The 17,935-nt window shown below is 45.4% G+C and overlaps 1 protein-coding gene across 1 annotated transcript; it reads right to left on the bottom strand.

Annotated features, from left to right (window-relative positions):
- Positions 1-1,193: 1,193 nt before the first annotated feature.
- Positions 1,194-16,380, bottom strand: LOC117040613 (25-hydroxyvitamin D-1 alpha hydroxylase, mitochondrial). Its single transcript, XM_033138470.1, is given in 10 exon segments — positions 1,194-2,438; positions 3,487-3,684; positions 4,726-4,807; positions 5,843-6,009; positions 6,742-6,905; positions 7,845-8,045; positions 9,113-9,309; positions 11,218-11,408; positions 16,059-16,279; positions 16,282-16,380. Coding segments are annotated over 10 exon segments (1,584 nt in total). The 5' UTR covers positions 16,331-16,380; the 3' UTR covers positions 1,194-2,324.
- Positions 16,381-17,935: the final 1,555 nt, after the last annotated feature.

The following is a 17,935-nucleotide window of genomic DNA, read 5'->3' as shown; positions in this document are numbered from 1 at the left end:
GTGTCCAGTTCTGGGCACCACAGTTCAAGAAGGATACTGACAAGCTGGAACGTGACCAGAAGAGGGCAACCAATATGGTCAAAGGCCTGGAAACGATGCCTTATGAGGAACGGCTTAGGGAGCTGGGTATGTTTAGCCTGGAGAAGAGAAGGTTAAGGGGTGATATGATAGCCATGTTCAAATATATAAAAGGATGTCGTATAGAGGAGGGTGAAAGGTTGTTTTCTGCTGCTCCAGAGAAGCGGACATGGGGCAATGGATTCAAACTAGAAGAAAGAAGATTCCACCTAAACAATAGGAAGAACTTCCTGACAGTGAGAGCTGTTCGACAGTGGAATTTGCTACCAAGGAGTGTGGTGGAGTCTCCTTCTTTGGAGGTCTTTAAGCAGAGGCTTGACAGCCATCTGTCAGGAATGCTTTGATGGTGTTTCCTGCTTGGCAGGGGGTTGGACTGGATGGCCCTTGTGGTCTCTTCCAACTCTATGATTCTGTGATTCTATGATTCTATTCCCCCTGTATACAAGCCTCTCTTTTCCTGCCCCTGTTGTACTGCACTGCCTTGCCAGAGACAGGTGGATGCGGGGGGTGGGGTGGCTTCACTGTCAGATGTGGAGACAGTGATGGCCAGCAGCAATGCTTCAAAGAGCACTGGGTGGCTGGGTCTATCTGCCATTCACATTGACCCAGAGTGATGCTACAGCGGGGGGGGGGGATTTAAAGGTTTGTCAGAGTCAGCCGCCTGGTGGCTCAGGGCAGGGGTCAGCTGTGGGTCCTGCTTGGGCACCGGGGCTTCAGCAACTGCCCAGCTTTCCTGGGTGTGGATGCCAGCCCTTGCGAGCCCTCCGTGGTGCGTTTCCTTGGAGTTTAAAAATGGGCTCAGTTTGTCAGGTGCACTAACCTAGACAGACTTGGTATAACTACACTACCGGGGGGGGGGATTTTGCACTGTGATTGGCTGCTCCATGGAACTCTGTAGGGGGGGGGAAAGCTTTTTGGCACACTGGTTAATGATAAAACAAAATAAAAAAAATTCTTTCCAGTAGCACCTTAGAGACCAACTGAGTTTGTTCTTGGTATGAGCTTTTGTGTGCATGCACACTTCTTCAGATACACTGAAACAGAAGTCACCAGATCTCTCTGCTCCACAGTTTGGCGTTTCAGCTCAAAGTCACAGATAAGCAAGTCAGATTTTTAAAAACCAGTTCATGTTTATTATCCAAAGATAATAAATAACATTTAAACATAGCACCAAAGAAACAGCCTTTAAGGTAGACAGCTTTGGTTACAGGAACTGTTTAGTTGCAGCTTTTTTTAAAATACAGAACACATAATTTATAGGTTATAAAAATATAAATATGTAGGGGAAGGGTATTAAATATAAATGATTATATTTAAAATACAAAAGATTAGCATAATAACAATATTAATAATAATAAATAATAAGGCACTTAAATACATTCCTGTTCTCCATTCCCACAGCTCCAAACAGGGAACATCTATATAACTGCCTCAAATTCAGTGATTTAAAAAAACCACATATAATTTGAAATGAAGTTTGGCTTGCTTTGGGGGTCTTTTCACACACCTGGGTGGGGGATATAAATACTGTCCCTGCATCTAGAAACCAGCTCTTCCACCCTGAGAAGGAAACTAAATATCACTTTCAAGGTGTCTCCACTAGCGAGAGATAACCTGGGCGACTGCATTCTGACAGTGATCCAACACTGAACTAATATGGACGATTCACATATGCCAATGGCACCGAATGGACAATGTTGTGCCTGGAGAAGATGCAAGAAGTCCACCCGTATTGCTTCCTTTTTGGATGGCCTTCCTTGATGTTGCAGTCACGGAGCATACATGACCTCACAGTTGCGCAGATATCACATTGACAGTTTGGTATACAGAACAGTCACAACCTGCCACTGGGCTCCTAGCTCTCCATCCGATTTTCAGAAAGTTCTGGGAACTATCAAACTGAGTGAGAAAAGCAGGTGCGTTTCAGAGCAAAAACTGCTCTTCCCACAGTTCCCCTTTGTTTATTTTAAGTGCACATTGATGCTCTGTATAATGTGCTGGGAAATGCTGGCTCTGGAGAAATTATCTTTAGCAAGTCCTAGAACTGGACCTCCAAGACACAGCAGAGGGTGCCACTTAAGAGAGGAAGCACCAGTGGCCCCTTTGGCTGACCTCAGTCAATGTCACTGCTCTACAGCCCTTCTTCAAGCAGACTCCAAAGAATCCAGAAGATTAGCTTTGTCACACCCAGCCACGAGGTCTAGTGTGCTTTGATGGGAAGCATCAACAGTTCTGCTTCGTCCTGATTAGCGGCTCAGAAATTGCAGATTGATTTCCTTCTCGGGTACCAGCAGAGTGCGTGTCATGGGTCTCACGATGTGGCCTTCTTGTTCCGGCTTCACTTCAAAATGCATCAGGATCTGCAAGACAAGGGGAGCGATGGCTTGTTAGCAGGGCAGTTACTGAGCAAGGGACAAGGCATAAAATGAAGATGTCATCTTGGAGAAAAGCCAAAGGAGATGCTTGCCCAGAGGAGAGGAGAGCAAGCGAAACAAGATCTGAATGCATGACCAACTATGAAATCCCTAATAAAGACAGGCCACAACAGCTGCTAGGATTCTATTAGCTAAAACCTGGAAATCTGAAGAATTACCAACGGTGGAAGATTGGCAAATGAAAATGATTGAATATATGGAACTCGCAGAACTGACCAGGAGACTCCGAGACCAGAGGGAAGAAGCGGTTCAGGAAGATTGGAAGAAGTTTAAAGACTATTTGAAACAGCACGTTAAGATTGTCGTTTAAGAAGGATATCAGAAGATATATTAGGTTACAGTTAGGAAATTAGTTATTTTTAAGATAGAAGATAGGAATTAGGTAATAGTATTTTTATTTCAAAATAAGATTAGAAGAGAACATTGATTAAATAATGTATCAAAATTACTAAAGATGGTTTGCAATGAACGCAGAAAGAGAGGGCGTGAGGAGGTCATTTGCCAATGTTAAAGAATAGTATTGTTATAATTATATAAGTGTTTATGTTTTGTAATTATTCTTGTTCTTTTTTTGGTATTTTTGTATTTGTATTAATTGTTTTTTTTTTGTTTTTTTGTAATGTTTAGTGTGCTTTGTATTGTTAGGAAAAATCAATAAATTCTTATTTAAAAAATGAATGCATTCTCTTTCCACTGAGATTCAGGGAATCTTGCAAATCTAGGCCCACTAGATTTGGCTCCTGCCAAACTTCTAACTGGTCCCTTTAAGAAGGACCGGGGTCAGCAAGAGGGATGGTGGTGTAAAAGCTGGCAGAAGGTGAATGCAACCTTTGGTCCCTCCAAGAACAGGGCTTTGGGAATGAACCCACCCACCCACTGTGTCTCAGTTCCGTAAGATGAAAACAGCCCCTTAGGGTCATTCACATTTAATCCATCAGTATTGATCTAGGGTTTTCTCCTTGCAGACACTCACCCTAGACAGGGCGAGATACACTTCCAGCTCTGCAATCCGTCGTCCAATGCAACTTCGCTTGCCGAAGCCGAAGGGGATAGAGGCGTACGGGTGATGAGCATCGTCCTTTCGCAGCCATCGCTCCGGCCGGAATGAGTTGGGATTGGAGAAGTACTTCCCGTCGCGTGAAGTAGCATAATGGCAGAGGGTGATCAAGGTCTGAAAGAGCAGGGAAAGGGAACATCATGAGGAAAGCAGTCCATAGACTCTAAGATCCCTTCTTAAGAAGCATGCCTTCATAGTCCTCCTTCAACGGCTTCCTCCGTTCCTCATTTGGAGAGCAAAGCTTTTGCTCAGCAGCCTTAACCTCATTCTCCCTGCATCTCTACTGCCATTCCTCTTCCTCCTGCACTAGATTTCCCTCCTGCAAGGAACCCTTTTGCACATGCATCAGTTTGCTGAGGATACCTATGTGCCTGAGATGTTGCAAGAGGATGCCGAGAAGCATTTTTTTTTTAAAGGATGCATATTCCCTTCACTTGGGTTCACCGGCCAGGCTTGCTTTTAAGACTTCTTCAGATTGAGTGCACACCCAACACTTCCAAGCAATGACCCCCCTGATCCACACATGTGTTTCCTTGGCCAGATATTGTAGGTGTTGGGATTTTCTACTCCAGGATTTGCAGCAGTTCTCTGCCTGCAGCATTGCTGACCTAAAGGAGCAGTTGCACGTCATAGGCCAAAGGAGCATTGTGTTGGATGAAGCAGAAGACCAGGCAATCCCTCCTGCCAGGGCCATCTGCTCACCACCAACCTATGAGGCTGAGGACCACAGTGTGCCAGAAGCACAGGGAAGCAGGTGCACTGCAGAGCCAGAATGCTCCAGAGGACTCAAGAAAGGAAGACAAGCCACACTTCCCAGGCTCGCTTCCTTTATGAACAAAGGGACATGCCTTCTACCAAGTCATGATGCTGGTCCATTCAGCTCAGCATTGTCTACATCTACTGGCAGTGGCTATCCAGGATTTCAGACACAAGTCTTGGCTGGCCGTTCTTGGAGCTGCTGGGGCATTGAACCTGTGACCTTCTGCATACAAAGCAATTACTCTGCCACTGAGCTATGGCCCTTTAGGAGCCATGCATATCCCAGAATGGATGTTGCCTTCTTAAAGCTACTGCTTCTCTTTAGCTCCACCCAGAGAACAATGGCTATCATCCGTCCCCATCCCCTATTTGCATCCAATTTTGTAACACGCTCACCTTTTTGGGGATCAGATAATCTCCCACTTGGATGTCCCTGTCTGAGATGACGCGTGCATTGCCAGGGATCACAGGGTACAACCTGCAGGGGAAAACAGAGCAGCCAAAGTGAATATAAAGGAATTTATTTCCCACCCAACGTGTCGCAATGTTTACTCAGCTCCCTAACCTTTTCCTCTTTGAGTGCAAATCTCCTAGCTGGCTAAGTGACTCTGCTGCTGCAGCTGTTGCGGCCCAAAGGAAGCCCCCGATTTTCTTACTTAGGTGTACAGAGCTTGAAAAGTGCAGCAGATCAGTTTAAATCTTCCTGGCTTTAAGGATCATCAGGATGAATGCTAGTGGCCAAATCACAGAGCATCTGCCTCCTTTTCCTATACAGCTGCCTAAGGCTCCATCCTTGGTCCTCACCTGAATGTCAGCCTCAGCCCTGTATACCTGAAGGAGCGTCTCCACCCCCATCGTTCAGCCCGGACACTGAGATCCAGAGCCGAGGGCCTTCTGGCGGTTCCCTCATTGCGAGAGGTGAGGTTACAGGGAACCAGACAGAGGGCCTTCTTGGTAGTGGCACCCACCCTGTGGAACACCCTTCCATCAGATGTCAAGGAAATAAGCAGCTATCCTATTTTTAAGAGACATCTGAAGGCAGCCCTGTTTTTAATATTTAATGCTGTATTGTTTTAACATTAGTTTGGGAGCTGCCCAGAGTGGCTGGGGTACAAATAAATTATTATTATTATTATTATTATTATTATTATTATTATTATTATTATTCAATGCAACTTTTAAAAGGATTAGACTGACTTTTCCCAACCTGGCGCTCTGCCGATGTTGTTGGGAATAGAGCTCCCAACAGTTCCAGCCAACATGGCCAATGTCATAGAATAATAGAGTTGGAAGGGACCCTGAGGGTCATCTAGTCCAACCCCCTGCAATGCAGGAATCTCGGGATAAGGTTGGTGGGTCAGTGCCCCATTCCATCTAATGAACCAGCCCTCACTGCAGCATAGTGGTCTTCTAGGCAATGGCAGACCTGGTCACATTTTATGCTTCCCCCAGCAACCTCAGCAAGCAACCTCCCCATGTACTCTCTCCCATCCGTTCCCGAAATGGCGCTCACCTCAGCGCCTCCTTCACCACCGCCTTCAGCAAGGGCATCTGGGCTACATCAGCTGCCGTCGGGATGGCGTTGCCCTTCATCACTGCTGCAATTTCTTGGTGGAGGGCTGTTTGCACCTCCGGGTGACGGGACAACTCATACAGGCTCCAGGACAAAGTGCTTGAAATCTGCAGGGACAACGACCAGGGCAGGGTTCATCGTTAGGCTATTAGGAGTAGGACCCCAGTCAGAATGGGATTTCTGCAGCAGAGTTATTCCTCTTTTGCATGGCAGAAGACTAAATATTAGCAGGGCAATCCTATACGTGCCTACTCAGAAGTTGAAGTCCCATTGAGTTCAATAGGGTAAGGGGGTATAGGATTCTCGTTCTGCCAATCACATTGCACAGAACAGCCAAGATGTTACGTTGCGATTATTACCAGTTAAGAGAAAGGGAGTGTTTCTAGCCTTCGTTCCAAGAGAGAGAAAGAGGTGTGTGCAGAGTCCCATGCCCCAGAACCAGGAAATTACTTTGTACGTGCACAGAGGTGCTCTTTTAAAACAAAACAAAAAACCCAGCTACTTCATATTCTAGGGCTAGGCCTTGGCACAGAAAATAAGTTCCAGGCTCAAATTAAGCTGCACTTAATAGCTGTAAAATTGCCCTCCTGCAAGAGGGGATAGAAGTGAATTGCATGGCGTGGCACTGATAACCAGAGGGGTTTATCAGACGCCACTGTCTGTCTCCACCGCCCACAAGAAAGCACAGTATGCCAGCCAGCCACTACCTGGGTCTTCTGTTATTTTTCCATCTCAGAGACCTACTTCACTTTGTGCCCAATTGTGTAAGGGAGGGGGGGGTGGAATCCTGCTCCTGTAAGAAGCGCTTCCCCCCCCCCAGCGTCTTCCGAAAGGCTTACCGTGTCCACGCCAGCTAGCAGAAGCTCGGTCACGTTTCCATAGATGGATTTCATGGACAGCTTCTCCTGCGCCAGGTAGTAAGTCAGGTATTTGCCTTCCACCTTCTCCCCCCGTGAGATTTTCTCTGAAACTTCAGCCATCCGCTTGTCGATGTGCCCTTTGGCTGGAAAGGAATTGGCACGAGATGAGCACTTGCTCCCTAGGGAGAGCCGCCAAGCAATGCATTCAGTCACCCGTTGCGGACATGACAGCCTGGGCCAATTGCTTCTCGCAGGAAGACAGCTCAAACAGTTATTTCAGGGGCTTATAGGCTGCCCTTCCTTTGAATTCTCGTGGCGCTGCTATCTAGACAGGAGAGCTGCTGCATGATCTAGCTGCAAGGAGGCTAAATGGCTGGTTTATGCATGGGTCACATCCTCTTCACATGTTTAAAGCACTTCAATAGTTGTGGATTCCCCCCCAGAGTGGTTTGTTTTTGCCTGTAGCATCACTACGAATGCATTTCTGGGGGAAAGGTTATTATTAAAGCTGATCCTATCAATATCTAGAAAACCCTATAAAAAATATTCCTTTTTTGAAGGCCTTCTCTGACATATAATTATTGGTAAGTGTTGCAGACGGCTTTCTTGGTCCTGCTATTAAAACTTGCAACGGTTAATCTTTTCTTTCTTCCCAGAATTGGAACGGTGGTTTCATCGGTTTTAAACCACCCTTCAGAGCCATATGGAATCAAGCAGCACGTGCATTTAACCTGTAGTCTCCAAGCACAACAAAAACTGTGCAACTTCTTACAGGAGGGGGAGATAACCCCAACACACACACACTGTGTGTGTGTGTAGTGAGAGTGAAATGCCACAATTTATGCCCAACTTGCTTAGTGAGCAACAAAGATTATGATTTGTGCTACAACAACAGGCCACTTAACTTAAGGTTACCAGATTCCCCCCCCCCAATGAATCCAGGGACACTTTTAAACTTCAACTGATTTTGTATGGGGACTGATTTGTAAATCCGGGGACTGTCCCTGGGAAACGGAGATGTCTGGTAACCTTAACTTTAGCTCCTCTTCAAGGTGCTGACAAGCTCTGGTGGCAACACTCACCGAATTCAAACATATAGTCCCAGGATTCACAGAACTTCTGCCATGGCTTGGGGAAGATGCGATGTAAGACCTTGGGCATCGCCATCGTCAGCAGAGTCATGATGAACATGGTGTTGATGGAGCTAATGAAGTTCTCCGTTTCCTTGGGGACTTTGGGCTCCAAGCAACCAATGCGGGACTCAAAGAGGACGGAAGAGATGCCTAGAACAAAAAGCATTTAAATTGATTAAGCCACAAGAGGAGATGTTATCTGGCCACACTGTGGGGAACATGTGGCCACACTGCACATTGTTGGACTCCAGCTCCTATCATCGCTAACCATTGGTCCTGCTGGTTGGGGCTGATGGGAGTTTGAGTCCAACATCATCTACGGGGTGCCACAGATTTCCCCAGCTCTTCAACAACACTTCAACAACTTGAGTCAGACCAAGATATCGATCTTTCACAATAACTGTTTGGCACATCTATGGTGAATGACAGGTGTGTGTGGGGGACTCTTTTAATATATCCATATAAGAATGGGTAAATATTGTGAATGTGTTGATGGTCAACCTAGCTCCCTGGTCAACCCAAAAAAATTCTCAGAATTCTATTACAAGATCTGGATTTTGCAATTCATGCAAACTAAGCCAATTCAGTTACACCTTTCATAACTGTTTCCACTAGATAGGAGAAAGATCAATTAACTAGGTAAAGCACGATAGTCCCAGCTCCTTCATCCTCCTTCACAAAACCTCACACTTTGGCTTCGGCTTTCAGGTCCATCTTTACAGCCACAAGGGCTAAAAACTTAGAATTTGTTGTCATTTCAGAAACAAAAATGAAAGCCGAGATTTTCCTTTAAAAGGATGCTGGAGGATTCTGCATTCAATGCCAGTTCCTGCAGAACACATTGTTCCGGCTTATGGAATTTGGAAGGCGAAAGGAATTTGGAAGCAGGGACACCAGGAGAGTTTCTGAGCTTTTGTGAAGTGGCAAATGCAGCTTTGCAGGAGCAGAGCTGAATGAGGCACTGCGGGAGACAGGAAGGTGAGAAAGGTACTCCTGACATAATCTTACTGAATTGTCACCCTGTCCTAAAACAAAAAAAAACATTCCCAAACAAATCCAACCCAGAACTTGCTGAAAATGACCACCTTAGCTGTCGCAGCAAGAACAAAAGATTAATCCTGGCTCCCCCCCCCCCCGATGCTTCAATGTCAACCGATACAACTTTGGGCTGCGTGGTTTACTCGGGTGACACACAATGCAGTAAACAAAACACATACCTTCCAATCCAAACTTGTAAAATTCGTCAGCCACATTCTTGACCACATGCTGATCGTGGAAACTCCGCTGGTGCTCCAGCCTTCGGATCAGATCACTGACCACATCGTTCAGAGTGCCAGTGTAGGACTCCACTTCTTTCGGCTTCAGCATATGCTTTCCAAGGAGGCTGCGGGTTCTCTGCCACTCCTCGCCTTCCCTGCGTGGAAGAGAAGAGGCCTCCGTTAGCTCCCTGGGCAGGAGACATGTACAGGACAGCTGCAAGTACCCCAAAACAAGGGGCCCCAGGTCCTCAGCTTTGGGAACCTAAGCATGTTCCCTGCACAAGGAAGGATAAAAATCCCGGCGCTGAAATTCGTGAGCGGTGCTTCGAAAGAGAAAAACTGCCGGCGGCTTTGTTCTTCCGCTCATTACTCACATCCTGTGTCTAAACTGCAGAAGCAGCAGCCCAGCTGATGAGAAAACTCCCACCAAGGGGTGCCCTGAGTCATAGAATTGCTCTAGCTATTTCTCACTCCCATCTGGCACTTTTGTGCAAGCCCAGGAAGGATCCTGCAGTTCCTGCCTGACACATTTCCGGGAAATAAAAAAAACCACGAGAGCAAGGAACAGGAAACCGCAGCGAGGAGGGTTGCAAAAAACGGGTGGAAGGTGGGGAAGGGGGACCCCCCTTTTCTGTTTACAGTAGGAAATGCAAGCTCAGAATCTGGAGTTGAAATGCTCCTGAAGGAGCAGTACAAAACCCAAGCAAAGCAATAACAGAGAAAGCTTCTGTGAAACTGTGCTAAGAGTCAGGCCAGGGATTGTTGCCCAGGCAGCAGCTTGCAAACATTGATGACTCTGGGGTTGCGACGCTCATCTCGCTCTATAGGCCGAGGGAGCTGGCACTTGTCCGCAGACAGTTTTTCCGGGTCATGTGGCCAGCATGACTAAGCCGCTTCTGGAGAACCAGAGCAGCGCACGGAAACGCCGTTTACCTTCCCGCCGGAGCGGTACCTATTTATCTACTTGCACTTGACGTGGTTTTGAACTGCTAGGTGAGCAGGAGCTGGGACCAAACAACGGGAGCTCACCCCGTTGTGGAGATTCAAACTGCCGGCCTTCCGATCGGCAAGCCCTAGGCTCCATTGTTTAGACCACAGCGCCACCCTTGTAGACCTCCACACCAGTCATGCCTAAAGGCCTTAATTCTCCGGTTTAGGATTGCCAGAGGTCTCTGCTGCAGGTTGTCCGCCCTGTAAAAGCTGCAGCTCTCTAGATGTTGCTAGACCAGATCTCCCATCACCCCTGACTACGTTGGCTGGGGGAGATCAGAGCTGTATTTTCAGTAGTGTCAGGTCACAGGCTTCCCCTCCCCTGTTGTGTAAGAGTCAGGTGGTTGCTACTTCATTCATCGGGGAAGAGTGCCAAATACTGTATAGGACAGGGAGAGCAGGAAATGGACGTTATGTTACATGCAACTCCTTTAAGATGAGCTGCTTACACACACCGTGTGTAGGTGGTAGATTATGTAACTGCCTACTGTGGGGACTTTCATAAATTTTCATGTCACCGGAACTGAAAACGATGTCGGGTCCCACACTGTTTCCCAGGCTCTCAATTTTATCCAGCAGTCGATGGGAAACAGTAGGGTCTCAGGATCGCTCCCCAAATGGCCTCCACGTCACATGGCTCCATGTAACGAAGATCATCTTACAGGTGGGTAGCCGTGTTGGTCTGCCATAGTCGAAACAAAATAGAAAATTCTTTCCAGTAGCACCTTAGAGACCAACTGAGTTTGTTCTTGGTATGAGCTTTCGTGTGCATGCACACGAAAGCTCATACCAAGAACAAACTCAGTTGGTCTCTAAGGTGCTACTGGAAAGAATTTTCTATTTTGTTTCGAAAGATCATCTTGAAACTCTTCCAGACAAGACTAGAGAGAGCTGCTAATGGGCTTCACAAGCCCCACACCAGCTTGGAAATTCCGAATTGCCATGGTATAAATAAAGAGCAGAAGGTTAAAAAGGATTCTCTTTTGACTAGACAATGAAACCTCTCTCCTGCAACATCTGTCCCCCTCAGCCCCACGTGTAGAGAGAGAGAGAGAAGAAGAATTAACACTTACGCAGTAAGGAGCCCATACGCATGACCTCGACACTCCCGGTAATCTTTCCAGGAGGAGATGGAGGAGCGAATGGGGTGTTTGCCCTCTTGCCGTAACACCTGCTCAATCAGGCTGGGATCTGCAACGTGGACCGTCAGGATGGGTCCAAAGCTGGCCTTCCACATTGGGCCGTACTTGGCTTTGCCTTCAATCTAGGACAGAAGCAGGAGGAAAACTTATTAGATAACGCAGAACGCTCCGGGGAGGGTTCCACACCAAGAGGAGAAGTCTAATTCCTTCCCTGCTTACTATGGTCCATGCACACACGTGTTTTTTTTTCCTTGTCTTTTTAAATTATTATTAAAGGTTTTCTTGATTTAAGCACACACGTTTTTAATCTCACTTGCTGGATTGCTTCCAATCTTATATAGAAAGAAGATTGCAGGTGAGGTTGCCAGCTCCCCCCCCCCCACCTGGCATGGTTCTTGTTCTGAACTGCATCGGTCTTTTAAAACAGCTACATGAAAGGCACATATCCAACAGGTGAAGCTTTGCACAATACCATGTTCCCATACTAGGAAGGTTTTGCACGCTGAATTTCAGTCCCTCGTACCAGGGCAGAGAAGCAATTTCAGTGGGGAGGGTCATTGTTTTGTTTTTGTTCTAACTATTGATTTGAGCTTTTATTCCTGTATTTTTATCTTGTAAACTGTCCTGAGATCTTCAGGTGAAGGGTGGTACAGAAATGGAATTAATTTTAATTAATTAATTAAGGTAGACTTCTTTGCAGGGTGAGAGTTAAGGGATCCCATTCAGCCCTCGCACAGTGCACTGGCTTGCTGGCAAAAACGGTTTGCTATTTATGGCCATATAGAGCAGGGGTAGGCAATCTAAGGCCCGTGGGCCGGATGCGGCCCAATTGCCTTCTCAATCCGGACCATGGACAGTCCGGGAATCAGCATGTTTTTACGAGAATAGAATGTGTCCTTTTATTTAAAATACATATCTGGGTTATTTGTGGGGCCTGCCTGGTGTTTTCACATGAGTAGAATGTGTGCTTTTATTTAAAATGCATCTCTGGGTTATCTGTGGGGCATAGGAATTTGCTCATTTTTCCCCTTCAAAATATAGTCCAGCCCAGCACATGGTCTGAGGGACGGTGGACCGGCCCACAGCTGGAAAAGGTTGCTGACCCCTGATATAGAGCATCCGTGGTGATCTGCTGACATACAAACGGGATTGCGTTTCTGTGATTCCATCACTGAGAAGCGGGTGCCTTTTCTGGGGGTGTGGGTGGGACAGGAAGCTCTGTTGCAAGAACCCCACATCGTAGAAACTGCCACAAGAAATGTCACTCTGACATCCTGGCATAGCTCTGGGGCATCAGGAGCCCGATTAAATTGTATAAAGACGCAGCATGCATTGCTCCGGTGCTGAAGGTAGGTAGGTAGGTAGGTTTATTTCGGCCATGTGGCCCATATCACACCGCAAAACACATTCATCATAATACACACAGAGTAAAACAATTTAACAAATTTAAACAATACAGTAAGAAACCAATTTTAAAACAACCCATTTACACCATTCTATCTAAGTCACACTGAGATCTGAGTAGTCCAACTGAACTAGTTTTTTTTAATTTAAAATAAAAATCCGTTAAAATTAATTTATCACCTATCTTATCTCCCCAATAATAGGTCTTAATTATTTTCTGCATTGTCATAAATGGGAAGAGAACCATTCCTCTTCTTTATAAATAGCACATTAGTCAAAAACATAGCGACCATATGGGTTCTATTCGGTTCCTCGCCATTTAATAAGTAAATTAATTATTGCATCCTGAGTTCCATCTTGGGTTTTCTTCAAAAGTGGAACCAAAAATTTGGACCGAGCTGCCGAATGAATTGGACAGCAAAAAAATATATATGCTGTAAGGATTCTATGGAACCACTATTACAGTCGCAAAGGAGGGAGATTTGACCATTGGAAAGTCTATTGCTCAGAACATTTGATGGGAAAACATTAAATCTGGCTTTTATGAAGGCATACCTATACCTCACAACAGAGAGATTGGTTAAGTAGTGTGGTAGTTTCTTTGGTGGTAATAGGCCTAAGTTAGATGGTGAGCAAGTTCCGTGACTTGTAAGAGAGGTAAGCTGAAAATCAGTCTCCTCTTAACTTTCGAGAAAAGGCTCTTTTGGCTGAGACTAAGTCCAGTTCCAGGAGATCGGATGGGGATAACCCAATGAGTGCTGAAGCCAGATACAGTAGGCTAAATGAATGATTCATTGCCTTAATTAGGTTTGGGAGGGGCCTGTTTCAAACAAAAGCTTCCAGTCTCACTCACGGTTCCAACCATCACACCTGATACAGCCCAAAGGGGAAGTTATTTATTGCTGAGTTACGTTTCAGCAAAAAGTTTAAAAAAAAAACAACCTTTCATTTACATAGTACTTTCACATGCAAATTGTGCTTTACAAGCTGTATCATGCTCATCTTCGCAACAGAACACTATCTAGGGAAAAGTTCAACACTTCCAAGTGCCACCGATATGGAAGAAAATTACTGAACAACCCTATACATGCCTACCCTGAAACTGAGTTCATGGGGCTTACTCTGGGCACTAAAGAAACCAGCAAGCAGCAGGACAAGAAGAAGTGAGGATTAGCCCATTATGTAATTGCAGTTTTAAACACCTGCTTTACTCTCCCTTTATAATCAATGGAATTTTGTATGCATAAGACGACATTGGATCACAGACTGGACTTTGGAAAACTTAAATTAGACTGATCCGTCTTGGGGAAAGGAGGGGAATAAGTTGGGATTTCGTTTTTGTGGTCCCCCCCCCCCATTTTTGTAATTGTTGTTATATATTGGGAATCTATAAAACTATGTTTTGTTTTGAAAAAAATACATTGAAGTAAGTCCCAATAATTCAGTGTAACTTACTTCTGAGTAAATATACCTGCCTTGGATTACCGACCCAGTTACTTTCTCTACACCTAAGTTCCCACAAAAGTCTGTTGAAAGGACGAATAGGAACTATACATTCCTGTCCATGTTGAATGTAAAGTATAAAGCTATCGACAAAGTTGGAAGGCAAGTAAGTTTTGGGAGTACAAGGCACGGAAATTGCCACCAGATTAGTGAACTGGCCAATTAAGATTCGTCCTCAGCTTCAAGCAATTCTCTCACTTTCAGGACGTGTGTGAGCAAGTGTAGGCTAATATAATGATCATTTTCAGTTTTTTAAAAGGTTTTAACATTCTTGTCAAGATGACTAAATCACACACCATTTGTCATGCTCGTCGTTCCACACATGCAGTCAAAGCAAGCAAGCAAAACTGCCTCAATTTATACACATCGCTGCAGAAGTGTGGACTTTAAACACACAGAGATGGTATTTAAAGGACACCAATGGTTTACACGGCAAAGCAAAAAAAGAACGAAACACCTAGAGTTGTGTCAACCTGCCTTACTGCCAAGCTTTCACAGGGCTGTGTTGACAAGCAAGCCAAGGAATAGAAAGCTTAGTCTACATTATCTAAATAGCTTTTTACAAGCCTGGCTGGAGACGAGTGGTGTTCATCGGAAATGTTAAGTACACCTGAAGAAAGATCTTTGTACCTCGTTTTATTCTCCTTGCAGGGCATGTGTTTAAATTGCATAAACAGAGTAAAACAAAATAAGCTCCCATTCAGCAGGGATGGGGAATCGGGGGCTCTCCATATGCTGTCGGACTACAACTCCCATCATCCCTAGCCACAGACTATGCTGGCTGATGTTGGTGAGTTAGAATCCAGAAACATCTGGAGGGCTGCAGGTTCCCCATCCCTGACATACAGCATGGCTCTGGGGAACTTTTTTAATGTTTGCAGTGCCTTGTTCTTGTCACTTTTGGAAAGAAATTTCCAGTGCTCATTTGAAGATATAGTTATAGATATAGATACAGATATATAGATACAGTCAGGATTTTAAACAGATGTGTTGGAGTGTTCTTCATCGGAATCTCCTGGGATTTTTAAAGGAATTGACCTTAACTTTGAGGCTCACTTTCTCCTTAGTCTCCAGGATGAAAAATATATGGTTACCTCACCACATTCAGGCATACAAACTTTTTGATGGAGCCAAGATAACCGAGAAAGAAAAACTGGGGTATCATCATTTTATGAACTGATTTTTTAAAAAAGGAAATTCGCCAAAATCTACACTTCCAACATGCTGTATGTGTGTGTGTGTGTGTTTTAATGAATCAAAGTTTGCACATACAGAAATAGTTACAGGCAGGTAGCCGTGTTGGTCTGCCATAGCCAAAACAAAATATGAAATCAAAAAATCCTTCCAGTAGCACCTTAGAGACTAACTAAGTTTGTTCTTGGTATGAGCTTTCGTGTGCATGGTATCTGAAGAAGGGTGCATGCACACGAAAGCTCATACCAAGAACAAACTTAGTTGGTCTCTAAGGTGCTACTGGAAGGATTTTTTTATTTTTTATTTTGTTTTGACATACAAGTAATGTTATTCCATTCCACAGAGGAAGATTTCTGTGAAACTCAAAAGCTTGCAGAATTCTACAGCCTCCCCATCTGATTCAAGAGACACTTGGAACAAAAGAAAAAGAAAAACCCTACTTTGCATCTCCTCTGCCCTTTGAAACCAAACCAGTCCACTACTAAATTTAAGCAGATGTGACTACAAAATTTTTCAAGCCTCAAAGCACCAAGAGGAAGAACTTAGCTACTGTTTTAATGGTCCTTTCCTGCCATAAAGTAGATAAATCAATGTGTTTAAAAAAAAAAGGAACGGAAAAGTGGGGAGAGGATAATTCAACACCCTTTCCTTTTACGTTGGTAAAAGCTTACCTGGAGTTCGTGCAGCCGCGACAGCCCCTTTTTGCAGAAGAGGTCGCTGAAGAAACTCAGAGCGCTGGGTCCTGGCATCTCGTCTAGGGTCTTGTGGCTTTTGATCACCCTGACCGGAGCTTTGAGGACAGGATCAGCCCAAATCTCAGGAAAGCATCTCGCGAGCAAGGATGCCCTGCCGGCCAGCTTGAGCGTCTGTGGCATCTTTGCTCTCCAAAGCCGAAATACTTCGAGAGTTGGATGCGGGTGGCGAAGTTCTGTTGGAGGAGCATCTTGGCGCGCCTTCTATTTATGGGGAAAACATGTGGAAGCCGGCAGGACACGCCCCTACCATGCCTCATACCTTGTCCCCACCCCGGTTCTTGGTCCAGCACCTACTCTGCTGCAGGGTGCCAAGGGTGGCCAATCAGGGCGCGTGGGTGGGGATGGCGTCTCGTGCGCTTTTGCGAGATTCGGGCAGGCGCGCGCGCTGAACTGGAGAGGGCGCGCCTGAGCTGCGACTCCTCGATCCTTGCAAAAGAGTCATTGCTCCTAGTTTTAAGAGTTCCGGGAAGGCTTCTTCGGGACACTAGAGGAGCCACGCCGAGCTTTTGGTCATATAAAAGCAAGTGCGCAAAAGCGCCACCGTCCCTGTCCCTGCAGATTCATTCCCTCCACAAGAGCGTCACGCGGATGACAAACGTCCGCTGCTGCCGCTGTTAACGCGGGCCGACCCAAAGTGGGAATATAATACATACCCAAAAACGTTTCTGAAGCCCTGCCGTTTGAGAAAGCAAAAGACAGGTTGTAAACCCCTCCGCTGCACAAAGGTGCAAAAGGATCGGGCTGCCCGAGGGTTCGAATTAACGGTTTTTCTTATCTTCGCGCCAGCCGATTTTATTTCTGGTTTTGGTTTTTTGCTGAACAGCGCAAAGAAGGAATAAAAACAATAAAACGAAAGAGAAAGGTCAGCAATGGTTCGTAGAAATTTGCGGTGCAGTATCATGCAGTGAAAGGAAATGCAATCAGAATAAAACTAGACAAAGGAAGGGGGGTTGCGCGGAGGGACCCCCCAGCAGAGGCAAGCAATTGCAAGTACCAATTCCCAAAGTCTGCTTGTGCCCCCTTGCCAAAAGTAGCTTTTTCATATCCTTCAAGACTAGAAAAGTCTTTTTTATCAGGAAGTTAACATTAAGATAAGAGAGGAGTGTAAGAAATCTCTACTGATGCCAAAAAAAATCACTAGGAATGAGTCTCCTGAGGATAAATTAGCCATAAATAATGTTGCATTAATTAACATTTTAATCCTGCATTTCCACTGAATCATAAATTATGAAGATGATGTGTTGAATAGTAGAAATGGGCAAAATTTGCCTTTGGGGTGTTTTTTTTTTTTTTGAATCTCCGAGAGGAAGTGCATTTTTTCAGTTTTCTCTGTTTCTGTGTGATTTCTGATTTAATATTGGTGTACTGGTTGCAAGTTGTTGATCTGATGGCAATTTAGTTGGTTTTCATCCTTGTAAACTACCCAGACAACTTTGGGTATAGGGCAGCCTGGAAGTTACATGGATGCAGAAAGTAAAACAAGAAGCAGATCGCTGCCCTGCCAAGTTTAGAAACTAAATTTTTGGTGGGGAGGCAACAGAGGAAAGAATCTGTGATGCCCTCAAGGAAGGGCTGGGGGGCGGGGGCAGAAGTCCAGGATCTGACTCAGCCAAATGTGCAAAAGTTCTCCCAAGCGGAGCAGGGGTGGTTTAGCACATTTCAAAATAAGGCACATGAACATCCAATGTGCTTTTTTGGGGAGGGGAGAACAAGACCATTAAATTCAGTGCCTACAATTACCTAACAGCACCGCTGCAGGGAAAGGTCTCCTGTAGGGCTCGTGGAACAACCCA

This window comes from Lacerta agilis, chromosome 2 (assembly GCF_009819535.1).
Source record: "Lacerta agilis isolate rLacAgi1 chromosome 2, rLacAgi1.pri, whole genome shotgun sequence".
Lineage (NCBI taxonomy): Eukaryota > Metazoa > Chordata > Lepidosauria > Squamata > Lacertidae > Lacerta > Lacerta agilis.
The sequence above is the reverse complement of the archived record's forward strand: the minus strand, read 5'-3'. Positions and strand labels throughout refer to the sequence as shown.